Here is a 27065-nt window from a genome sequence, read left to right as displayed (position 1 = left end):
GTATATCTTTTCTGTGACAATCACTAAATTACCACTGAACTCAAAATTGGGCTTATAGAGATGGGACATCTTAATCTATGTTGATCTTTGCACTAAAACTTTAAAGAGCTGCTTTGTCCTTGTTTTTATAAGAAACTATGTAAAGAATGTCACTACCTGGAGATTAGTGGGAGTGGAGGGAGGGTGAGAAAAAGGAGGGTAAGTAAATGTGACGAGCATAAAATTTCAATTGAAATTTGCTATCTTAATTTCCTGGTGTTTTATTTGTTGGTGCCTATGGTAAACAAACAAAATTGTGAATTATACAGATGTAGAGAAATAAGCCCACCTGAACTTCCTGGATAAAAATTGGATGATTGTTGACATTAGCTACCTCTTCTGATATTCTTGATTGCTATTTGCAAAGATGAACTGATACAGTACTGAGACAATACCTGCGTTTATCTAAAAGCCTTTAAGAAACTGGAGTTCAACATTAAAGCTGCCTGCAACAACAAGAGAAAAAACTCTAGTTCCCATAAAAACAAAGCGTTAATAACTTTTAGACAACAGCCTGATATTCTATTTGAGCTACTGATAGCCTACACTTTTGAATTCCCCCGAGCAGGGTGGAGATTTTTCACTGAGGATAACTGGGGTTTGAGGGATACTGATGGACATTGCCTGGAGCTATACAATTTGTGGCCATTTTAACGAAATATAATCTAATAAAGAAAACATGATGGCTGCTAAATTGGGAGTGAGGCTGGCAATGCTGTAATTTGAACACTATGTTATGGCTTCATAATACATAGCATGGTATACTAAAGTCAATAGAAAAGGAGAAAAATTTGGTAGCACAGAAACACAAATGAAAAATTGGGTTAATAAACCTGCATTAAACCAGGTAAAAAGAAACAGTGACTTAAAAGAATAATGCTAACTTCTGGTGTATTTTTGAAAAAAGTAATTTTTTTGATTCATCATGAAAGTGGATAGTAGCCACCATGTTACCCTGTTCTACCCCAAGCACTCGTGAAATAATTTCCACTCCTGGCATCCTGAGTTTGCTCTTTCAATTTTTCACTAAAAAGAAACTGGGGTCCTTCGAGAGTAGCATACTTTAAAATCAGCCTGGAATATCCTGTTCTTGAGAGGAAGCAAGGACACTTTCAAAGATGTCTGAGTCGTGACAGAGGTGTCAGGGTGAAATCGCGCCCCCTGGTCTATGAAAATTTAAACATTAAAAAAGTGATTATGGTCCCCTGGACCTGGTGGAATCTGTGAAAGGCCAAATGTCCATGATGATGCTCAAAAGGGGCAACACAAATGGAGCAAGAAATAAGTTGTATAAAATGCATATATGATTGAAATCCTCAGACAAAGTCTGTATCAGGACCACCTGAGTCTGGATATTAGCTCAGATCTGTGGGTTTTCTCACCTACTAGGATCTTGCGGGCAGATGTGGCATCAGCACCTGTGCTCATCCTTGCTTTTTACATTGCCAATAAGGATGGGACCTTTGTGATGTTGAGCTTAGTTCAAAATGGAGGCACATATTTTGGTGAGTTCTTCCTAAATGACATAAGACCCACATATTAAAAGCTGGTGGTGCAGTGAGTTAAGATGTATCAGGACCGCATCCTGTGTGGACTTTTGCAGCTACATGTTCCCAGGGATCCTAGGCACCCAAGAGAAGCTTGCTGAGCTATGCAAAAACAGAGACTTTGTACCACACTTTAGGAAAAAAATATGTGTCTTATTCACTAAAAATGAGAAACACATGCAAAAAGAGAGAAGACTTGGTGCTAACAATGGTAGCCAGGATAACATATTGTCTCAATGATTACTGGTAATATGGTTATTAAATTAAGTAAACTATTAAGTTAAAGTCCTAAAATAGAAATGGCCTAGTGTAAGCAACCAAAAATATTTTGAAATCTAGAAAAGGGGCAGTGGTTCATCAAGAATTCTGCTTTGTTTACCAGGTGGAAATCCACCTTATGAGGACAGCATTGCTTGCAGCTGTACTCCCTTCTAGGCACTCTGGGGGAAGAGTGATCTGGAGGAGATGGTAGGGGAAATAAAAGTATAAATTATGCTCAAGACCTTGTCTTGTTGGGGTGAGAGCACTGTAAATAACGGATTATTTCTTGGCATTGGTAAGAAAATATGTTTCCTCAGTGCCTAGAGTTTGTGTGCCCCATTCCTAGCTCCATTCTAAGGTAGGAAAGGCCACCCTGACTGAAATGGAAGCAAAGACTCTGTTGAGAAATCAGGCATAGAGCAGCTGATAGAAACTTCCAGAGGAGCTCAAGGTCATGGACTAAATGTTGCTATGCCCCAGACAACTCTCAAGGAAATTGGAGATCAACTATCCTCTACTACAGAGGATTCAGAAACTGGGAAAAGATTTAAACTGAGGTAATGTTGACCAGCACTGTTATTAAGGAAGAAGTGTAAAGAAACTTTTGGTTTTGGATGAGGAGTTAATATCAATCTCAAAGATAAATCATTTTAGGACACAGTCAAAATGTCCCTTTCCAGGGGCTGGCCCCGTGGCCGAGTGGTTAAGTTTGCGCGCTCCGCTGCAGGCGGCCCAGTGTTTCATTGGTTCGAATCCTGTGTGTGGACATGGCACTGCTCATCAAACCACGCTGAGGCAGCGTCCCACATGCCACAACTAGAAGGACCCGCAACGAAGAATATACAACCATGTACAGGGGGGCTTTGGGGAGAAAAAGGAAAAAAATAAAATCTTAAAAAAAAAATGTCCCTTTTCAATAAACATCAAGTGCTTTAAGGTTTTATGGTAAAAAATGAAGTCTGTCCCCACAGTTTTGTGACCAGAATGTTTCTGCTCCCTGAAGATGCAGGTCTTCACTAATGGAAAACTATTAGCACAGAAGAATAACTTATCTTCTAATACAGATATCTAGACTCTTTGTGGTTGGGTAGGACTGTGAAATTATAGGAAAAAAGTAGAGAACAAAATAAATGAAAGGAAAGGAAAGAACAAATGCTGATCTATGAGGGAGTGAGGAAACGTGTCTGACTAGAGTAGACGTTTCATGGCAAGTAGAGAACAAGAATGGTTATGTAGGGAAGGTCATGGAGGACTTGAATGTCTGTGTAGAAGTTTAGATTTAAGTAGGAATTCAGTTATATGAAGAAAAATATATTTTAAGGAGATAATCTGGTAGCAACAAACAGGATAGACAGGGGAAGTAAGGGATTGAGAAGTTTGTGGAAGCATATAAAATCTAGATGATGAGAACCTGAATAAGGGGAGTGAGACTGGAAATGAATGAACAAATACTGGACACATTTAAAAGCAAATGCTTTTTCTATATTTTTTTATTACAAAGGTATTATATGCTCACTTTAAAGTTTTAACAAGAAAAAGTATATAAAGTAAAAATATATATATATTATAATGTATATATTATATCTATCTATCTATCTATATATATATCAGTGCAACCACTATTAGAAGTGATATTTCAAACTCCTAAACCACCATAGGAAAAAGGAGGAGGACATGCACTTTGACAAATGTAGCAAAGAAAGAAAAAATAAAAATAATAAAAGGAATTATTAATATTACAGAACTGTAATAAATGTGAAAGGTTTAATTATGAAACAAAAGGCAGACATTCTCAGAGTAAAAAAAAATCTCATCACGTGATGTTTTGAAAAGATATACCTAAAACAAAACAACACAGAAAAGTTGAAAATATTAGAATGAATAAAGATACACCAGACACAATGCTAACAAAAATCACATAGAGGTGGCAAAGAAATGTCAAGGCAAAAAGCATTAAATGAATCAAAAAAGGAATCGGGAATTAACACAATCCAATAAGATAATCATGAAATGTAATGCACTGAAGAAAAATTACAAATATGTAAAGGAAAAAAGGTTAGAAATAAGAAACTGTGATAAAACAACAGTGGAAGATTTTACATACTTTTACCAGAAAATTTAGATCAAGCAGATAAAAAGGGAAAATCTGAATAACAACAAGTTTGATTCAATATGTAGAAATATGATATAATATTACCCAAACAAAAAGAAAATACACAGTTGCTTCAATTGCCCATTTAATATTTATAAAATTTTATTACATTAGGACACAGAAAATTTTCCAAAATGTATAATTCATGCAGGAAGCATTCCCCATCCATGAGACAGTATAAGTAGTAAAAAGGAAAAAAAAGGATAGAAAAACAAAACGTCAACCAAAACCTAACCATGTTGAAATATATAAATACATTTCTAAATAAGTCAGATTAAAAAGGAAAACAAAACTAACTACAAATGAGGTGACAAACGAAGGACTTTGATAACACTGCATGTGACAACTAAGGGATACAGCCAAACATATTCAGAGGACAATTTATAATTTAAATGCATTAAATAAAAAAAAGAAAAACTAAAAAATAAACTAAGCATTCACCTAAATAATGTTGACACCGATCAAACAGAAGCAAAGAACGTAGAAAGAAAGAATTAACAGAAGCAGAAAGTGATAATTAAAAAACCACTTGTTTTTTCTAATAGTTAACTAAAAATAAAATATACAAACCTATGGACAGTGCTGTTAAGGAAAAGAATAAAAAAGGGGTTTAGCTACATATAGGCAAATTAAGACACATTACAAACTATTATGTACAACTTTCAATCAATACATTTGAAAATCCAAATAAAATGGAAGAGTTTTACAGACAAATTGACAAAATTTCCACCCAAGTAGAGTTGGAAATCTCAGATAGACTAATCATCAAAGAAACTGAAAGAGGGTTTACATTTCTACCCTCCCCTTCCCCAAACAAGCATCAGGACAAAATGGTTTTATGGGTGAGTGTTGCAGCTGTTCAAGGGAACAGCTTATGTCTGAGTTACTCACACTGTAAAATAAGAAAAAAAAAATCAAGTTCATTCCCAAGGGTAACACAATTGTGATATTAAATCAGGAAAGGACATCACACAAAGGAAAACAATAAACGAGAGTTTTCCAATAAGTGTGCCTTGGCACATTGGTGTCTTATGGATGGGCTGTATGTGTAATGTGATATTTATTCCTAAGGCTTTGGGGGCAGCCAGGCAGAGCCTGGGAAGCCAGTTGCCTCTGCCCTGAGCAATCTTGTCCATTTACCCCATGTGAAAAACGTAAGGAGGCACTGCTCTAGACACTTGTTAATATAAAGTTTTACATCCTAAATGAAATATCTACATAGCCAAACACCACTACCAAGTCAGTTTTATTCCAAGAATGCAAGAATAGCTCAACATTAGGAAATCTATTAGTGTAATTAACTACATTAATGGATTAATGAGAATAACCATATTATCATCTTGGCAGATGCCAGAAAAGGTATCTGATAACATTCTGTATCTGTTCCTTACAAAACTATAAGTTAATCAGGAATCAGGAATAGAAGGGCATTTCTATAACTTGAAAAAGGGTATCTATCAGAAACAATGGTGATCATCATATTTTAGAGAGAAACAATGAGGAATTTCTATTAAAGTCAAAATCAAGAGAAGGACACTTGCTCTTTTTTAATCTGTAAGTCTGCATTGTTCTGGAAGTCATAAGATCTTTACCAATGTGCTAAAAGAAAAAAAATTAGATACACACACTAAGAAGGAGAAAACAAACATTTCATTATTTACTACTGACATGATTGTGTACCTAGGAATTCAAGATAATTAACTGGAAAAAAACCCAGCGCTAAGAATGGAGTTTAACATGATGCTTGGATAGAAGATAAATGCAAAACTCTATATTGTAAAGATGTCAATTCTTGACACATTACTCAAAAGGTATGAGGCACTTCCAGGCATTTTTTTTTTAAAGAAGTTGACAAGTTCCTCTTTTTGAGGAAGACTGGTCCTGAGCTAATATCCACTGCCAATCCTCCTTTTTTTTTTTTTGCTGAGGAAGACTGGCCCTGAGTGAACATCTGTGCCTAAAATTCATCTAGAAAAAGAAAATATACAAGAATAGTCAAGTAAAGTCTGAAAAAAAGAATAATGAAGGGTGGGCAGCCCCATCAGATTTTAAAACATATTATAATACTACAGTGATTAAAGCAGTAAGGTACTAACTCAGTAACAGACCAAAATTGAACAGAAAAGAAACGTAAGCATATCCACATAGTTGAGGTTAAAAAGAGAATTCCAAATCAGTACAGATATAATTCAACACAAGAAAAACAAGCTACCTCTTCTGCAAAACTAAACGGAGGTCCCTACTTTCCACCATACACACATACATAAAATCAATCCCATATGGATTAAAGCACTAAGCAATAATAATACATAAAATATTAGAAGAAAATATAGAAGAATATTTTTTATAATCTTGGGATACTGAAGCCTACATAGGACTGAGACAAAACCAAAAAACTATAAAAGCAAGATGAAAATCTTTGCCTATTTACATAATCAAATCTTTATGTCACATACCACCATAAATAAACTTTAAAAAGACAAATGGCAGATACGTTCAATATATAGCAGACAAAAAACATATCAGCTCTAATATCCAGAAACCTCCTATAAGGAAATCAAATCAACAAGGAAAAAAGATAAGTGACTCAACAAAAACATAGGCAAAGGATATGAACAAGCAGTTTCCAACAGAAGAAATACAAATAGCTAATAAATATATTAAAAGGTGCTTAACTTTATTAATGATTAGGGAAAAATAACTTAAAGGAATGAGATTGGATTTTTCATCCAAAATGTTGACCAAAATTAAAAAGAATGATAGTGTCTGCCCTGCTGGGAGGACAATTTAGCTCAAGCCTTTTGATCTAGCAGTTATACTTCTAAGATACTAGCCTATAAAAATACTTCTAAACCTGCAAAAAATAGATGTAAAAGAATGCTTTTTATAGCATTTTCTGTAATAGTAAAAAACTGTGAACAACCAAAGATCTATTACATAGAAAGAGTTGAATAAATTATATAGTACACCCTACTATGGAATTCTACTAGCTGTTACAACAATGACTTTCTATTGAGGATGGGTGGGGGACCAAGTTCTACAATATGTATAGGATGATTTCCTTTTGTAAAACACACAAGAATGCATGCACCTAAATGGGAAAAGTACTTGGAAGATACAAAGCAAGCAAATAATCATGGCTGTCTCTGGGCAGTGTGACTGGGAGAAGAATATTTTCATTTGTTACTTTATATATACTACTGCAGGGGTTTTTTTTTGGTTTTGGTTTTTTCGCTGAGGAAGATTGGCCCTGAGCTAACATCTGTTGCCAGTCTGCTTCTTTTTGCTGGAGGAAGGATTCTCGCTGAGCTAACATCTATGCCAATCTTCATCTATTTTTTGTGTGTGGGATGCTGCCACAGCATGGCTCGATGAGCAGTGTGTAGGTCTGTGCCCAGGATCCAAACCTGTGAATCCCAGGCCACTGAAGCAGAGTATGTGAACTTAACCACTACGTCACCAGGCCAGCTCTGCACTTCTTGCTTTTATTATAAGCATGTATTACTTTTTTAACAGAAAAAACTAACATAAGCTTACTTTATGACATTTGGGTGAAAAAAATATAAGAAAACACAAGAAAAGCAATATGAAATCTCACTACACAGAGGCAATTATTATTAACATATCAACCCTTCTTTTTAGTCCCTGTTATGCATTTTTAATATATTTGAGATCTTACTTGAAGTAAGAAGGCTTGTTTTGGGCCCATTTTTCAATCAATATGATGTTGTATTTTCCCTATAGAAAATTTAGAGAATAAAGAGCCACAAGAGAATAAAAAGTACATATATTCCCACCACCCAGACATTGCTGCTTAAAAGAATATGAAATTTGAGTACACAGAATTGGATTATAAGTAACCCATGCACACTGTCATAGACCATGCACACTGTCTCATTGGTCCATACATGACCCTTTGCAATTTTTATCCACTACTGTCTTCTTTTATTTAATTTTCATAATAATAACACAAATAGTCAATGATATGCTCTTAATTACATAATTAATACCCACTCACCCACCCACCCACTCAACCTGAGCACCAGAATACTGACAATAACTTCAGCCCACTTCTATGATTCTCTTTGATTCCAACCCCCTTTCTTCAGCTCCTATGACCGTTTTCCTGAAGTTTTGATTGATATTTATTTGTTTTTTAATAAAATATTTTCAATCCCAAATATATTTGTATGCCTAAATAATATAATGTTTAGTTTTACTTGTTTTTGAATAATATAAAAAGAATATTCTACCACATGTAGTCTTCTGGGGCTTATCTTAATTTGACATAATAGAAGTAAAATCTACCCATGTTATTATGTTTAGCTGTAGTGCCTTCATTTCATTGCTGTATAACATTCTATTGTGTAAATATGCCACAATTTATCCATTTTCATTTTGGGAGTTTTACTACTAATATTTTAGTATATATTCTTATAGCTATTTTTCTGAGGACAATTACATAGTTTCCTTTCTACAAAATTTGAATATTATATGTACTTTCATGTGACATGTTCTTCTCACTAATGAAATCTTGTGAACATATGTCCATTTCATAAAATATTCTTCTGTGGTGTAAACTTAAATAGCTGCATAGTATTCCACCATAAACTTACAATATAATTTTACTAAACTACCCCAGTTGTTGGACATCTGGATTGCTTAGATTTTTTGGTGCGATAAGCATTATGGTGTACATATGCTTTGGCTCAGCAACTCTCCTTTTAAGAATTTATCCTAAGTAGTATTTCAACAAATTTGCACACCATCATGTACAGGGCCACCGCAAAGGACGATGCAGTTTGTGTTTTGCACAACTTGCGTAATGTATGTGCTCATCATAGCAGTTTTTATAACAGAAAAAAAAATTGGAAAGAGCTCAATGCCTACCAGTAGGAGATAAAGTAAATATGTAATGTATTAAAATTATACTATAGATGCACTGTCAATGACATGGGATGATACTTACAATTTATTGTTAAGTGGAAAAGATAGGTTAAATGGCAGTATGATTCCATTTTGTAAAAGAAAATAAGCATACCTATGAAGAGTATGGAAGAACATACACCAAAAACATTACAGCATTATCTGAGTATTGAGTTTATTTGAGATTTTAATTTTTTCACTTTGCATACTTATATTTTGAAGTATTTCAACAGTAAACTTGATTACATGTAAAATAAAAAGATAAATAAATAATGAATTTTTATGCACAATTGTTTAAATATTTTTCCTGAATATAAAATACTCTCACACTGTAAGAACTTTGGAAAAGAACATAAAGAAGTAAACAAAAATCACATATGATCTTACCCACCTAAAGGTAAGTAGTTCACAATCTCCAATGTATTTATTTCTAGTCATTTGTCTCTGATTAAATATATTTAAAATAATTGCAAACACACTTTATATAATCTTGTATGCTGATCTTTCACTTAACATTATATAATATGAACACACGATAAATATTTTAATGGCAGAATATTCCATCACATGGAAATAGCACATTTACTTAATCATGCCCTTAGAGTTAAATCCTTGAGGTTTTTCTGTTTTTCACTATACCAAATAACTATGTGAAGAACATCTTTGTGCATGAACTATCCACATTTTAGATAATTTCCTTGAGTAGATTCATTGAAGTGAAACACTGTCAGAGTACCAACATTTTTATAACCCTTGATATATATTGTGAAAACTGTACTTACTATATATTTATATTTTAAGGCAGCATAGAGTAGAAGAAAAAAATGAAGTCAAAATATGTGGATCCCATGACTATCTTTAGTACTTTCTGTTTAACCTCTGATTAGGTAAAATTGATATAAAAACATACGTCTTATCTAAGTCACAAGGTTATTGTACTAATCAAATGAGAAAATAGATCCTTCAGTCACCATAAATGTTACTTCCTCAGGAATTCTTTCCTTAACTTTCCAGATTCTCATAGCATCCTATACTTACTTTTCCTTCATAGCCTTACAACAACTGATAAATAATTGTTCAATTATTTGTACATTGTCTGTTTCCCCCAGATTATTTTAATCTCCATTAAAATATACCTGGCGCACAGTTGGCACTCAATAAATATTTGTTGAATGAATGAATGAATGAAGTGACAGTACTTTGTAAACTAAATAATTTGACATTTGGAAGGTATTTCTATTATTATTATTAATTCATATTACCATGTAGATGATTCTAAATCTTCAGAGATTCCTTGCCTAACCATAATTTCATTATGTAGCTGTAATGCTTGTCATGCCAGCCAGAGGCACGGGTAGCAATGTTGCTGGAAGCACCTGATAGAAGCTGAGACTTGGAGAACCAAGTAGTTCTCTAGGTCAGCATGCTGGGAGTTAAGGAGTTGTAGTTACCATTAGTCGGACACAAGGCAGTGGTCAGGAATCCAGGAAGTCAGTGATATTTGAAGAAGCAGGTGGATCCTGGAGGTCAGAAACAAACTAATGGTAAGTGGTCTAGATAATAAGGTGCAAACTAGAGAACGGTCAGTGATAAAGAATTAAAGTAGATAGGAGAGTTAAATTCCAAGCACCAGTACTCAAAGCGTGGAGCTATGAATATGATTCTAAAGCAAAGGGTACTTGAATTCAGTGCTCCCCTTTATTATTTCTGCCCAAACTGAAAATGGTGTCAGGAAGTGTTTGTGCCTAGTTCCACGTACATGAGCAAGGGAGTGATAGTAGCTAGTTGAAGAATAAGATCTGTGAATACAAATAGGTTCTGATAGTGACAGCATAAAGTGAGAACATTTGTACATAAGATCTCATAATAGTCTATTCATAAAATGGGAGCAATCAAGCTTTGGATCCCATAATTCTCATCTTGATCTTCAACAGCAGATGTTATAGCACAGTGGTTAGGACCATGGACTCTGGAAACAGGCTAGCTGGGTTCAAATCCCAGCTCAATCATTTATTTGTTGTGTCCTTTGGACAAGTGACTTCACCTCTGTGTGCCAGTTTCCTCATCTGTAAAACGGGGATGATAGTACCTACCTCAGTGGGTTGTTGTGAATATTAAATGAGTTGACGCATGTAAGGACCTTAGAACAGTGCCTGGACGTAGCAAATGCTATGTTAAGTGTCATTATTATTATTATTATTATTTAGTCACATAAGACCAAACAAAAATTGATGTTATAAAAAATGGAAAAATACACTGTATGTTTATGGATAATAAACTTTATCTAAAATAATAAAGTCTCTAAACAGAAATTTTTCTCATTAAAATAAGAATTTCACTTGCCCCTAAACATACTTGACTGTATGAAAACTATAAGTATTAGCAAAGTACCAAAATTTATCACAGCAATCCCATCTTTGTGTTTATTCTATACCAGATGTTTTATGAACGCTATCTCAAAAAGCTGTAAAGAATAACTACACATTTCCTAATAGCAAAAAAATACTATTAGGCTGCAGTACAGTTGATCCATAAGATGTGGTCTATAAGAAGGAATACTCTATTAAATTTTTTGAAGCTATTTCTACTAGAAGCAGGAATATTTGAGTTGGAAGACCTGTCTGTTTAAAGATCTGAACATGGATAGGCTCGGACCTGGGAAGACTAATTTTGAAAGAGTCTGGATCTGGGGAAAGGTCAGAAGACCTGGACTGTAGAACATATTAGAATACCTGGATATCGTAGACACTGGAAGATCTGAATGTTAGAAGACCGGTACACTGGAGACGTTGGAAGACGTGGGTATTGAGCCCGCTCTTGGAAGACTGGGTAGCTGTCGGAAGACATGGAGATGCTGGAAGACGCAGAGACGCTGGAAGACGTGGAGATGCTGGAAGACGAGCAGATGCTGGAAGCCCTGGAGATGCTGGAAGACCTGGAGGTGTAGGAAGACGTGGATTTTCTGGAAGACGTGGCTTAGCTAGAAGACGTGGATTTTCTGGAAGACGTGGCTTTGTTGGAAGACATGGATTTTCAGGAAGACGTAATTTTGTTGGAAGACCTGGGTAGGCTGGAAGACATGAATTTGATGGAAGACACAGCTTTGTTGGAAGACAAGGGTTTGCTGGAAGACATAGATTTCCTGGAAGACATGGATTTTCTGGAAGCCATGAATTTTCTGGAAGACATGAATTTTCTGGAAGACTTGGATAGGCTGGAAGACCTGGAGGTCGTTGGAAGACATGGATTTCCTGGAAGACATGGGTTTTCTGGAAGACGTGGATTTTCAGGAAGACCCAAATTGTCTGGAAGACCTGGGTTGTTTGGAAGACGTAGATTTGCTGGAAGACCTGGAGGTTACTGGAAGACATGGATTTTCTGGAAGACATATATTTGCTGGAAGACTTGGATTTAGTGGAAGACACGAATTTTCTGGAAGACGTGGCATTATCGGAAGACCTGGACTTAGTGGAAGACATAGATTTTCTCTGGAAGACGTGGATTGGCTGGAAGACTGGATTTGGTGGAAGATCTGGATTTGGTGGAAGACGTAGATGTTCCTGGAAGACACAGACTGAGTGGAAGACCTGGATTTCTTTCTGGAAGACATAAATTAGCTGGAAGACCTGGATTGACTGGAAGACTTGGATTTGGCGGAAGACAGATTTTTCTGGAAGACGTGGATTAGCCGGAAGACCTTGAAATTGTTGGAAGACGTGGATTGTCTGGAAGACCTTGAAACCATTGGAAGACATGGATTTTTCTGGAAGACATGGATTTTCCTGGAAGATATGGATTTTGTGGAAGACCCGTAATTGCTGGAAGACTGGATTTACTGGAAGCCATGGATTGTCTGGAAGACGTGAATTGTCTGGAAGACGTAAATCTTCTGGAAGACCTTGATGTTGTTGGAAGGCTTGAAATTAGTTGGAAGACTTGGAGTTTCTGGAAGACCTGGTGTTGTAGGAAGACCTTGACACTGGCACCAGTCGAAACCCTGGACATTGGAGACATTGGAAGCACAGGATGTTGGAGACATTGGAAGCCTTGAATTTTGATGACATTGGTTATTCTGGACATTGGAGACATTGGAGGCCCTGAATGTTAGAATTCATGGATATTGGAAGCCATAGATACTGGAAACACTGAACACTAAAGACATTGCAAGTCCTGTAACTTGGAATCCCTAAACATTGGAAGATATGGACAATAGAAGATCTAGGTATTTAGAAATCCTAAAATCAGATGCCTTGGATATTGGGAGACATTAGAAAACCTGGATATTGACATATTCATGTTAAAATGCATAGAATTTGGAAGATGTAATTTTCATGATGCTGAAAGTCAAGGCTGTTGGCAGCCCCGGACTTTAGACCTGGACACTAAGAGATCAGGACATTAAGAGACCTAGTCATTCAGACATTGGGGATGTTAGAACACCTGAATGTTGAAAGACCAGGTTCTTAAAGATATTGACTTGGACATTGGAGGAACTGGTGATAAGAAGACATTGTAAAATCAGGCTTTAGGAGACACTAAAAGTTGTAGGAACCGAATGATGTAAGTGCTAGAAGATATTGGAGCTAGACTTAGACATAATGAAACACATAGACTCTAGAAGACCTATATATAGGAGACATTGGAGGATTGGGAACATAGAATAATTAGAAGTTAGAACTCTGAACCCTGAAAGACAAGACCTACAACTTAAAAAATGATTATTGAAGATATTAGAAGAGCTAAACTTTTAATGACCCCAATATTGAGGAGATTAGAAAACACTGGCATTGGAGATGCTATAGGCCAGAGAGTGGAAGCCATGGATGTTGTAATATTTAGAAGATCTGGCAACTGGAGGTATTGGACGCTATGGAGCTCAGAATACCTGATGTTAGAGACAGTAAAGAACTGAAAAGCCTAATCTTGGAACTATTGGAAGGTTGTGTTGAAAGATATTGGCAATGTTGAAAGACTTTCATATTACGACATGATATGACATTAAAAGACATATCATAAGGCTACTCTACAGCGTCTCTTTCGCTAAGAAGCAAAACACAGGGAAAGGACATCTTAGGAAGATAACAAAGAGGAAGCAGGGAAATTCAAGTAAAAGCAAGAAGTTTGAATGGGTTGGAACTTATCTTCGTAGTCTTAATGAACTGGCCTTTGGGGTCTGTATTGGTTGACAGGATGGGAATGAGGAATTATCAAAGAATAAGCAATATAAAAAGCTAGGGGAACTACTTGGCTTTAGATCAGAGGTCAGCAAAGGTTTTCTGTAAAGAATCAGACAGTAAATATTTAAGATTTTGCCGGCCATACAGTTTCTGTGACAACTACTCAACTCTGCCATTGACAATACTGCCACAGACAATACGTAAATGAGTGGGCATGGCCGTGTTGCAATAAAACTTTATTTTTTAAAAAAATAGTTGGGCTAGATTTAGCCCAAGGGCCTTATATTGCCAGGCCCAGCTCTACATGCCAAATCTGGGGTATGGTAAACTTAAGTACATTCCAGGCTAGCATTCATATGCAAGAGAATGGATAGAACAATTTGAAGCCCAGTGGCAAATAAAGATATTATGTATGTGATGATACAGGAGTTGAGGATGATAAGAACCTAAGAATGGAGTTTATATCTCTACTTAATTGTTTCAGGGGCCCAAAGAAGAAGATCTGTATTCAGAGCAAAAATTAAGGGGACAGTATTCAGGGCCCCAGCCAAGGGGGCTAGAGTTCAGTGAGAATGCCCTAATTTAGTAGGCTGGAAGCTTAAGAATAAAATTAAAGAAGAAACTCACCCTTACAGACTGAGGTTTTCCTGCCAGGACTAAGCACCACTCAACCAAAGAGAGAGAGAATCCCCAGCCCAGGACAGACAAGAAGTCAATGGCAAAACCCTCACTCTAAGTCCCATGTTCTTATCATTATGGCAGTCATCATACCAGTGCTAACTAATCAAGAGCTAATTCTAGGTGTCTGCAATGATGGAGCAGAACAGGAAGGAAACTATCGTTTGGTGGGCTCATCTCAGGGACTCTGGCTTCAGGTAATAAGTCTAATTTCTGATCTTACCCACCAGAGCTTAAGTGACAAGCTTAAGAGATCAAGGTCGAGCTGTAAGCTGAAGGTCCTTAGTACTTAGTCACATAGGGCTGAGGAAGACAAGGACTATCACATACACTGCATGAAGGAGAACATGCAGACAAAGCTGATTGAGCTACACTGGGCCTGGGCCATGATTTAAAGGTTAAGTAGTGGAAAATATAGACAATGGGCAGTCACTAAAGAGTTTTGAATAAGGAACTACCAGAATCAGAATTGTGCACAAGGAATGTTAGTCAAGCAGCAAGGTCCTAAATACCAAAGACTACTAGATATATATACTAGAACACCAAAGACTCCAGGTGAAAACACTTAAGGGGTTGGGATGTGAGTTATGAGGCCACTACAATCATTCAGGTTAAGTGGTAGTAGGGGCTTGAATTAAGGAAGTGGCAGTTTGTTGCTCAGCAGACACAGCATTAGACTTATGATGAATACTCAGCATTCTGAATACCACTGCTTTAAACTTCTTCAATGCCATCACAGAATACATCAAATACAAAGAAGATCAGAAGCTAGCTATGAGGAACTGTCCTCACTTAGTAAGATTACTTAGACATCCAATACTCTCAAAGGCAGCTGAGCTGATAACTTGGTGGGTTAAGCAAAGTAGGTCCTATATAGCTTTATCTTTAGCTCCTATTAACACAGAGTGACTTAATTATCTTAAAAGTGGAACCACGTGGATGGATTATTTTCTAGAGAATAGGAATACATCCATGTGAAAAAAATCATTACATCTAATCATTATATAAATAAATATGCAAAGATAACCAGACTATAAATATAGCATATAGAATCACTGCAGGTCAAGGAGTAACATAGGGACATAGGAATTATTGTTTTAGGTATCTCTCACAAGCAAAGAAAAATATTAAAAAGCAATTTTATTCCTTCTCTCTTCTTAAAACCATCATGCATACCTTATTTCGAGGGAAATTAGGTAAAATATCAAAATATTAAAATTTTGCAAAGACAGGAGTAAACTATCATATTCTAGTTCTATAATGCTTATTCATGTTATAATAATAATAATAGCAACAATTTATTGAGCGCTTACTATGTGCCAGGCACTGTACTAAGCATTTCATATAATCTCATAGCAATCCTATAGTGCAGGTATTTTTGACCCCGTTTTACAGATCAGAAACCCAAGTCCAAAATGGCTAAAAACATGCCCACAGTCATATAGCTGGCAATTGGCAGGGACTGGATTGAAAACCGGTCCTCGTGCTGACTTCGCACACCCCAATAGCCCAAGGGTTATCCTGCCAGGACTAAGCACCACACACCCAAGGAGAGGCAGTCCCAAGCCCAGGGCAGATGAGAAACCAGTGACGAAGCCTTCATTCTAAGTCTCATCTTCTCATTATGGTACTCATCATACTACTGCCAATTAATCAAGAGCCAACTCTAGGTTTTTGCAATGATGGGTTAGCTATAGCTTCGGCTTTGTGTAGTAATGCAAGAGAGATGAAGTGCAGTATCTCAAGCATACTAGATTCATATTTAATTTCTCAATATTTGTTATCCATGTTAATGAAAGTACTATTTAGCCTTTCATTTATTTTCTATTTGATTTCATGGTTCCCAGGAACATATACACTCTGTTCATAGCACATCATATTTATTTCCGAATTCTTAGATAAACAACCATAACACACCACCATTAAAAGATAATACTATGTAAAGTTCAAAGATCAATGTATTTCACAGCACAAACATGGTTCACACACTCTTTTAGACTATACATGCTGTAGAAGCCCTTTATTAGCATTCAGGTGGTGGCAGCTATGTAATCCAAATGTGTAGTTTAAAAGAGCCTTCTCTGCATTTTGAACTTAAAAGGTTTTAAACAAATAAAAGGCTCTTTTTAAATGTAATGCCAGTTTTCTAATATTTTCTACAAATTTCAGCAACCTGGGCTGCCCTTTCTCCTCACCCTCTTTTTCTTTTTGCCAGTGATTAAATACATCTGTAAAGAAGGAAATTTCCATGCACTTCATAATAACGAACACAAGAATTTACCTGAACCATTTGACAACAGAAAGATTCTTTCCCCTCAAACTGCATAAAATATAGTAAATTTCAAGATTTTCAATTTTGGGGACTATTCTTAACTTAAAAAAGAAAAAAGAAACACCCATTTACATGGCAGTGTTGTCATTAACTTCTATTTCTACCACTTAGCCTATACCAACTTTCACGTCCTCCTATAAGTTCTGCTGACTTGTTAAACTCAACCATATTAAAATGTTCTATCTTTTACCTTCATCAATGATACTTCTTAGATTATTTTAACTGGATATTGCCTTAAACAAGAATTAGATTTATACCAATATTTTATTTCAAATGGCTTAGGCATTCCTATGAAAACTAAAATCATACACTAGACAGTTTCCCATTGTACTATTTAATAGTAATAGTTCCTGGTTGATGCTATTCAATTTAAACTTTGATTTCTCTAATCCTGCTCAAATTAAGAGAGAAAATTGCCAAGGCATTAACCTTAATGAATGGTTAAATTATCAGGAAGGCACTTTCTTTAAAGGCATATGGAACCACTGATTATACTCGTCAAACAATCATTGACTTAAAAATATTTACCTCTAGACATGATTAAATATATGCCAATTATCCATGGAACCTTGTAAGAGTAACCATACAGAGTCCTCTGGTTTGGTTTATGGAAACAACAGATACAAAATGTTAAAATGTTTTACAACATTGATGCGTTATTATTTTCCCCAAACCCTCTAACTCAGAAGAAAAACAGCAGTTATCACATCAAAAGAAACTCACAGAAGGTATGCTTGATTTTTCTTTTCAGGAAGCTGGTGCTGTTTGTTTCCCTTTTTTTCTATGGCATCTATGCCTAACTCTCTTTTCTGGGAGGGACTAAAACGTGGTAAAAGCCTGAACCACAAACATAATTTTTAAAATAACAAGAACACAATAGAGTAATACTACTACTCACCTTGGAGGTACTCTCCAAATCAACCAATGAGATTGATGCCCCTTTCTCTCAAGATAACAATATCAGAGATAAAAGCAGCTTAGAGACCAAGTGGTCCTATCCTCTCATTTGACAGATAAGGAAAGAGTAGGGTGATTTGAATAAGACCATCCATTGAACTAGTGGCAGAACAGAAACTTGGAATCAAGGTTTCCTAGTTCCTGGGCCCACTGCCATTTGTATTATATTTTCTATTATAATTCTGTTATAGACTTGGAACAGTGGTTTACAACCAAGGTTGTATGAAAATGACTTGGCAAGCTTTCACAATATACAGATGCTGGCCCATCCCTGGTTCAACATGTCTAGGGGCAGGTCCCAGAAATCTCCATTTCAAGACTCTCCAGCACGATTTTGATGTGCAGTCGGTGTTGAAAATCACTGTGGCTTAGATCAAGAACGTGATCTCCTCTGGCACCATGGCGAGGCACTAGATCCACAGCACCCTATAGTGGATTTTCCGCTTTCATCTGCCTCTTTTAAATTTGCCAAGGAATGTCTATCATCTCAAGTGTAACTATGCAAGCAAGGCCTTTTAACGTTTGTATTATTTTTTCCTTTTCTCTGATCACTTCAAACTCAGATATAGGTTGCCTATCATTCAGACCTCCAGGCTTGGGGCAAAATTACTGGATTTCCACCACCTTTATGGAAGAGGAAGTATCAGTATCCCTTTTCTGGAGGATAGTCAACTGTTCATCACTGGGAAGAAGAGAGATGAGAACAAAGATCTATGGAAATGAACTCTAGCAGCTTCTCCTTGATTAGGTACCAAAGTAAATCCAGGAATCCATTGTAAATGTACTGCCTTTCAGAATCAACCAATAGCTGCATTATACAATTGCTGCAAAACAAATTAACTGATACCAAACTAGTTAAAAGGAGAGGGGTTAGATCCTTTCTGTTGAGATAGCAAATTAGGCTTAACAAGATTTAAAGTAAAGTTCAGGATCAAGAATACAAAATCAAACTGTCCAACCAAGTAGAGCTGCCCCTCCCTAGGCACTAGAGTTGAGTTCCTGAAACCCTCATTGTAGGGGAATTTGTGTTGGAGGAATTTGTTAGCTTTGGGGGAAAACTGGAGCAGGGAAGGGACTATTGTGAAAGCCCAGACAACTGGTTTGTTCACTGAAATAAAACACTAAGCAATGTGAATCTTGATGGCATTTTACTAGCATTACATTAGCAATAGTGATTACTGGGCAATTGATTTCTCTTTCTCTCTGATCTCAAGGTGAGGACAATCATGCATCAATGAAAATGTCGGTCATCACTACAGTGATAGAGAAAGAATTGAGAAAGTTGGATTTTGTCTGGAGACAAGTAAGGTCAGTCTTCTGCTCCACTTTCATCCTCCAGCATATGGATCACCACATCATCAGAGCTGTCGAACTCTGAATCCCAAGGTTCAACTATCTGTATGCAGCCTTTCTGCCTGCTTGTGCGAAATGGGTTTGAACGACACACGGCCCGATGGTCCAGCCTCTTTTCCCCTGTTGAAGCAAGCAGAGAGAAAAGACTTATTGGCCTTGTTTGAAGGATTCTTCTTACTGCTTTATAGAGTTGGAGGTAATCATTTAAGCCTTGCCTGAAGGTCAATAAATATTCCACCAAAGGATCTCTTTCCTCTGAATCATCACGGCAATTTGATTTGCAGAGTGAGTGCTTCAACATTCTTCGAGTTCTGGATGTTAACCTCTGCTGACCTCTTTTATCAACTTTTGCTGTGATCACATCTCTGAAGTATTTCTCAACTATCTGCTGAGGGTGAGAATCTAACAGTTCAGCAATGTCATTTAATTTAATGTCTTCAAATCCTCCACCACTCAAACATTTTGCGAATGCTACAACATTTTCAATTTCTTCTACTACTGGAAGGAAACTTCTAGAATTAGTTACAACCTCATTCCAAAGTTTCTGCCAGCCTCCATTAAGGGTTGATTGTTTTATTTCTCTCACTGATTCTTCTACTATCGTTAAAGTGTTACAAATGGAGAAATTTTGCCAAGCTACTTTCACCATAATTTCTGGTGTCTCCTTCATAAAATCTGCAAGGTAGTCAAAAATACTCCGAGTATAGTACATCATGAACATTTTTGGCACTCTCAGATGCATGAGTTGAAGGAGAGGATTTGTACTGGGGGGAATGGAGATGACCTTAACACAAGGATTGGCGTTTACTATCACACTTTTGTCAGTGAGAGTAGTATTCAGAATCTGCAACACTTTGAATTGAAGATTTTTTTGGTTTAAATATTGTTTAACCTCAGAAATAAAACACTTTAAAAACCAGTCCAAAAAGTGTTTCTCAGTGATCCATATTTTATGGTTTCCCTTCATATAAACAGAAAAGTGTTTCTGGCATTCTCTTTTCAGAGGGCAAGAATTTTGGAATCTGTGAAGCAACATAGATTTAATCAGAAAGTCACCAGAAACATTGGAACAAAGTAGAATTTTGAGCTTGTCTTTTCCAGGCTTGAAGCCTCTGGTCTTTTTCTCATCCTTTGCAATAGATGTGCAAGTAGGCATGTGCTTCCAGAACAGGACTGTTTCATCAGCCTTAAAGACCTCTTCAGGCAGGTGGCCATTTCCCTCCATCAGTTTCTTCAGGTATTCAGGATACTCTGCAGCAGCTTCACAATCTGCTTCCTCTGCCAGCCACTCCTTTTCATACAGACCACAGCACTTTTGAAACCTATCCAACCACCTATTACTTGCAATGAACATTATAACTTTTCATCCAGATTGAAATTTAAACTTGCATTTTTGTGATGCTCGCTGGTGGATTATACATACAGAGAGAGGCTATTCAGCCTTCTCTGTTTTAGAAGCCACACATGCAAATGTTTTTCCATTTTCTCTATTTGGCATTTCAAGTTATGTATGATTTTCTCAGTGATTCTGGTGTGCCCCTTGATGCACTGGCCCTAATAGCTCTCTCATTTTTCTCTACTGTATGAATTGTAGATTCATTAAAACCAAAAAAACACCCTACAGAGGTCTTGGTTTCACCATTATCAAGCATTTCAAGAACTCTCATTTTGTTTGCTATAGACAACACCTTTCTTGTCCTCTTCACTCTTCTTGCAATTCTATCATTCCACCTTCTTGCTTTTTTGCTTGGATGCCATTCTTACCCAAACTTACACAAATTTGCAATTATTGACATTTTTATATCACTGAGCGAGCGGTACACAACACTAATTTGTAATATATAAGAAGCAAATGACAACATCCACATGACAAATAAAAAGGGCAAAACACTGTTTGTATGATTATATATGTGTGTGATCGATGGCTGCAGAGGGAACAACAGGCAGAAGAATAAGAGTAGAAGCAAGCAACCCAAATGTCGGTCTTGTCACATGAGATAGTCAGCAAGACAACACGATGGTGACTTGAACTTGCATATTGTTCCAAAACTCTCAAAGGTGCAGACTAGGTAAACTCAAATTTTGTATGAGAATGACTTGCAGTTGTGAAGGGATCATGGAAGTCAGGAGTCAAGGTCAGGCTACCAGGATGAGGCGAGAAGCATAATTATCACCATCTAGGAGAAAGCAGACAAAAAAAATCGGTAATGAAGTCAGGAACGGAGGCAGTCTGCATTAAGTAGTGAGGAGAGCAGAAATTTGGAATAATTGTAATATACGCCAGATTGACTTACAAAGGCTGTACCAATTTGCATGCTCACTGACAGTGGATGAGAGTTCTTCCCCCCATATGTTCTCCAACACAAAATATTATCAACCTTCGTAATTTGTGCCAAGCAGAAGGTGAATAACAAGGTATCTCATTTTAGTTTTAATTTTCAATTCTTTAATCATCTTTCCACATGGTAAGCTGTTTTTATTTCTTCATCTTTTCATCTTTAAACTGTCTGTTCATATCCTCTGCACCCTTTTAAATTTTTTCCTTAATGATTTGTAGGCACTATTAGCATATTAGGGAACTCTTATTTTTCATTCTATTTTGAAAACATTTTCTCCAAGCCTATCATTCACTTCTTAATTTTATTTACTTTGTCTTTTGCCATAAAGATGTTTAAAATATTTATGTAGTCAAATGTTTCATGCCTTTCTTTGAAATGCCTTCCCCTCCCTAAGATGATAAAAATACATTGACATATTTTCTTTCAGAATTTTTATAGTTCTGTAGCATTCTTTCAAGGTATTGAGGAAAAGATAAACTACTCAACAAATGGTGTTGGAATAATTGACTATCCATCTACAAGAGTGTCTGCAGACCTCTCACAATGTATTTCCCATCTGTGCTAGAGCCACAGGGGTTCTGGTAGAGTTAGAGCCACCTGACGACCAAGTTGAGGGCTCAGGTTGAGTCCAGTTGATCACTCAATTTCTCCAGAGGTCAATATAGCTTGGGGAAAGGAGTGTCCAAATGAATAAATAATTACTATACATTTGCTGGCCTAAGTTCTGTTCTGCTGCCAATCTATACTCCTGACTTATATCAACTGAGTGACAGTACCAAGTTCTTAGATCTCTGATCTTCTCATAATGGCTTCACTAATAATTAATAAATAGTGACTCAGTTTTGGCACAACAGGAGAAATTTGAATATGAGTTGGCTTTTAGATGAGATTAGGTGATTACTATTGATTCTATTAGGTATAATAATGGAACTATGGTAATATAGGCAAATATTCACTTTTTGAGGGGAGAACCGAAGAAAATACATGTTACATAATCAGTAATTTATCTGAGGGAAAAAGGTTAACAGTTGTTAAATCCAGGTGGCTGGTAGGTGGGCCTTTATTGCACTATTCTTTCTACTTCTCTGTAGGTTTGAACATTCTCATAATAAAATGTGTGTATGTGTGCACATGTGTGTATGAAGTAATCTCATGTTTCACAGCTACATTTTAGGCACTATCACATATGTGTCAGTAGCTTTTTGGCTTACATACAAGATGAAGAGTTACAACTAAAGAACAACTGATCATTGGAGGGAAATCACTTTAAAAGAAATATTTTCCCCACTTTTAAGTCAATACATTAAATACTAAGGCATTAAGAAGCCTGAACCCTGATATCAATTTAAAGGTAAGAGACTCAATTTCCAAGTGTTCCTTTTTCTCTACCAAATCTGAACAGAAGATTTATAGCAATTTTACCTAAAACGAGATTATTTGAACCTAGGGACAGTTCAACTTCATAATACTAATAGCACCGTTTTCTATACCACACAAGAGATGGAGATTTATGAAAGGAAATAAGGAACAAGCAAGAGCATAAAAACGGATAACCCTGGGTAGGGAGAATGACTACTATATGTTTAAGTAAATCACTGGGTGAAACTTCATTCAACCAACATTCAAATGATAGTATATACTTCTACCCATAAAATTCATTTTGGGTCAGTTTCACCCTGTGTTCTCTGATCTTGCTAAGGATATGTCCCTTGTGTAAGATGCTTGAGCCAAGTTAATATGAAGAATAAAGCCTCTGAAAGAAACTTCCTGTGTGACCTTTCAGTTCTGCAAACTATATAAAGACCTGAAGCTGTTAGAGCACTAAGAAATACTAGTATAATCAAGTGAATCTCTCCTCAAGGTATTTTTCCAAAGTATATTTATCTACAGGCTTGAGAGTGTAACATCGTTCTTCTAGTGCTTGTGGGTCCAAGAATGCCTGGCATCCTCTGTAAGGAGAAATAAAGCCTAGCTGATTGAGCTTGGTAGTCCTGGTGGAGTTCACACTGCTCAGGTGCCCAAAAGGCAGGAGGATCTCAGGATGTTTGTTCTGTCAGCATTTCGATGGAGAAGAACAAGAAATTTTTAAAAATGCAACACCCTGTGAGGATTTGTACAGACAAACAAGATTGAGCTCATTGCAGCTTCTGCTATGAGAGGACATTTGGTCTTAAGAGGTTTGCTGCTGTGCAGGCTGTGCAGAGCTATCATCTTCCCCCTTCAAAAATCTCAAAACACACGCACTCATGTGGTGAGCTCAAAGAGTACAGACCATCAGAATCATTTAACGTTTTAAAGTACAATAACCGTAAATGGTAAGCAATGGTGAGGTTTCCGTGAGAAATCTTATTTTTTCAAAATTTATAAACTACCCACAACACATTTACTAATAAGATAAACAAAGATGTCATTCAACTGACCTTTGAGAGCAAAGAGCAATAATAGAGCATCTCAAAAGTAAATCTTCATGATCAAAGATTTCAGACATTTATTCATTCTCCTCAATCAACGCATGCTGACAAAGAGCTTACCATGTACGAGGCCATGTGATATGAGGAATAAAGAAACGAACTAAGAAAAAACCTTGATCTCAAGAAACTTAGTCTTCAAGGAAGATAAATATCACACAATATAAGATAGAAAGCCACATATTCCATAAGAGTCGCAAACGTGTTATGGGGGCCTAATCTGCCCCTCTGTCCATCCCTACTTTATCTACTCTGACTGCTTCAGGCCCTTCTCATTCCTGATCTGAAGAATGTGCTAAGTCATCTGCCTACCACTCTGCCTCCAGAGCAACCTTTCTAATATTGGGGTCTAATCCCTTACTTCCTCTGATCTCAATCACTCCCGTGAGACCCCATGGCTTACTGAATAAAGTCCAACTTCCTTCTGTATGAAGGCACCTGCCTATTTCCCCAGTCTTATCCTTAAATACCTCTTCTTTTCCTCCTCTGTAATCTACATGTCGGCCAGGTAAGGAGCTATTTCAAACATCCAGATTCCTTAACCTTCAACACTAGTTCAAGTACCACCTCTTCCAGGAAGCTTTTCTTGCTCCCTCTGGCTGGCTTCGAAGCACGAGCTGGCTCTGAAGCACTGATCCGAGCTCTCAGAGTCTCCCTCCCATTCTTACTCTGATTACAGCATTTATGATATTTCACTGCAGTGCCATCTGTTTCCCTGTGTTTTAAGCATTTATGATAGCCTTGACGGTATCTGGAACAAAATAGGTCCTCATTTTATTGCACAAATGCTTATGGTAAAGAGAGTAAGAAGGGCATGCAAGACTCACAAAAGGGTCAGCATTTGAATCGGACCATGAAGAACGGGTAGGATTTGCAGTGTGTGAGAAGGAGGAGAGCAAGTAGGGGGTGAGAGGTGGCAAAGGCCAAGGCAGGACAATCCTGGGTAATGGGGAGATTCGATTAGATGAGGCTGAAACACAGCGTGGCTGAAGAGGAGAGTAAAAAACAAGATTGGAAAAGTCTTTTGAGGTAAATCATGGAGGTCCTCAGATGCCAGATTTCTTTGGTGAGAGGGAGTTACGTTTAACCGTCTTAATATTAATGAAAGGGTTTATGTTTGCAATGAATAAAAAAGCAGACGTTTAGGATAAATCAGACCTATTCTTCCTTGTTACTAGGTCTCGGCATATACATTCCTAGGAGAAAAGTCCTAACTACTTGTGTCCTAAATAATTTAGGGATATCATGCTGATGTTTATTATCACATTGCTATTTGTTCTTGCTATTTTAATCTTTGACAACAAAAACAGTTATGAAACATCTTCACTTTCCTTCTATGGTTCGATGGGTCATTAATTAACTAAACATCCATAAGTTCTTAATAATAATCTATTTTTCATATTAAAATTTCATGGAAAATCTTGCATATTTCTTATTGGATCCGAGTATTTTTTAAAGCTCTGAAAATTCTCCCCCAAAAGAAGTCAAAATGGATTCTATGTAGCAACAGTGCCCTCCGCTGGCTACAGCGTGGAACAGCTAAACGCGGGCCGAGAAGGAACGCAAAAGCCAAGGCGGTCCGTGGTGAGTCAGGCCTGACAAGGCCCGCAATGTCCACGCTTCCTCAATTTCTTCCCTTTTCATGTTAAGCAGAATGTTGATTCACTAGCTCCTCAAGGTAAGCAAACTCGTCTTAGCAGGTCAGGAATTGGTCAAGTGCTCGGACAAATTCCCTTTTTCCCCTCATCTTTTAGGGGGGCTGGCCACACCCAAAGCTTCTAAAGATTTTTTTCCTTTAAGAAAAGGCACATAAATTTGAACAATAGTTTCCTGATCTCCTCCTCCATTTGCTCTTCCTCTTTACCTCATTTTCACTGGCCTGTGTAAGAGAAAAAGAAGCACTTTAAGAAATCCTGCAATCACAGACCTAGTGGCTTGCCATGTCCCAACCTGAAATATAACCGTGCTATCTCTTAAGCCTGGGCTAGATGTGACATTGGTCCCCTCCCTTAACCATAAGGGCCGCAAACAATACACGATCAGCATAAAATAGTTTCAGGGGATAATGACAATTGAAAGCCATTAGCCAGTGCCCAGCATAGTGTCTGGTCACCTGCTGGCAGAGTTAAATGGGGTATGATAGAGGGAAATGCGCTGTAAATTATGGGGTGTGAGCCTCATTACAAGGTGCTTGTATCATTGCAAATTCGGACTGAACTGCAATACCAAGAAACGCTCAGAGCAGGCTAGAGAGGAACAAGGTGTCCCTAAGCACAGAGACATCTTTTTTCCTGCAAAATCATTTCAAAAGCCCTTCTCTGCTACTTGTGGTTCCTTTAAAACTTTTATATTCAATCCAATTCTGAATGGGTTCCTAAACCCTAATTAAGGGGCCACAGCTTCCTCCGGTGCCTTACTTCTGCGGGGTTTTTGTGGTTCCAATGCTGAGCTTTGCAACCTGGAGCGCTTGCATAAGCTCTCACCTTCGGTCTCCTCCAAACTCCATACAGCCTGCACGGCCTAGGTTATCAAGCACCGGGCTGCGCTCCTTGAGGCACAAGATGGGGAAGCAGCAGTCCCTCCTCCCTTCGGCACAGGCAGGGAGGCATATACACAATGAAGAGCAAATAACAGATACTACAGAGGTCCAGGACTTGGGACCATGGAGAGAGGAAGGAATCACTACAGAGATGATTTGCAAAGCCTGGGATTAGGGTGAGGTGAGCGTGGCCAAGTCGCGCAAAATCAGGGTCGGATCACGTCTTTATTTAAAATATTCATATTTTGTCTATCACGGAACTTTTTGCATTAACTTTGAATTTTAAAGATATTACAT

At 37.2% G+C, this 27065-nt stretch overlaps 1 protein-coding gene across 8 annotated transcripts in view; it reads right to left on the bottom strand.

The window, feature by feature from the left end:
- Positions 1-9083: 9083 nt before the first annotated feature.
- Positions 9084-27065, bottom strand: part of LOC103558186 (tigger transposable element-derived protein 1-like) — a 59334-nt gene continuing 41352 nt past the window's right edge. For 2 of the 8 annotated variants that reach the window (XR_011536306.1, XR_011536307.1), the window contains 3 exons: positions 18011-21599; positions 11658-12922; positions 9084-10445 (listed from right to left, as the gene is read on the bottom strand). Coding sequence is in view for 5 of the 8 variants with exons in the window: in XM_070606597.1 (XP_070462698.1) it covers positions 19379-20776 (1398 nt within the window). In the remaining 3 variants the exon portion in view is untranslated. Of the gene's footprint in view, positions 10446-11657; positions 12923-16643; positions 21600-27065 lie in introns of those variants that run through there. The other 6 variants (XM_070606599.1, XM_070606600.1, XM_070606597.1 and 3 more) reach the window with 4 other exon arrangements.

Source organism: Equus przewalskii, chromosome X (genome assembly GCF_037783145.1).
Source record: "Equus przewalskii isolate Varuska chromosome X, EquPr2, whole genome shotgun sequence".
Taxonomy (NCBI): Eukaryota; Metazoa; Chordata; class Mammalia; order Perissodactyla; family Equidae; genus Equus; species Equus przewalskii.
This window is presented reverse-complemented; position numbering and strand designations above follow the sequence as displayed.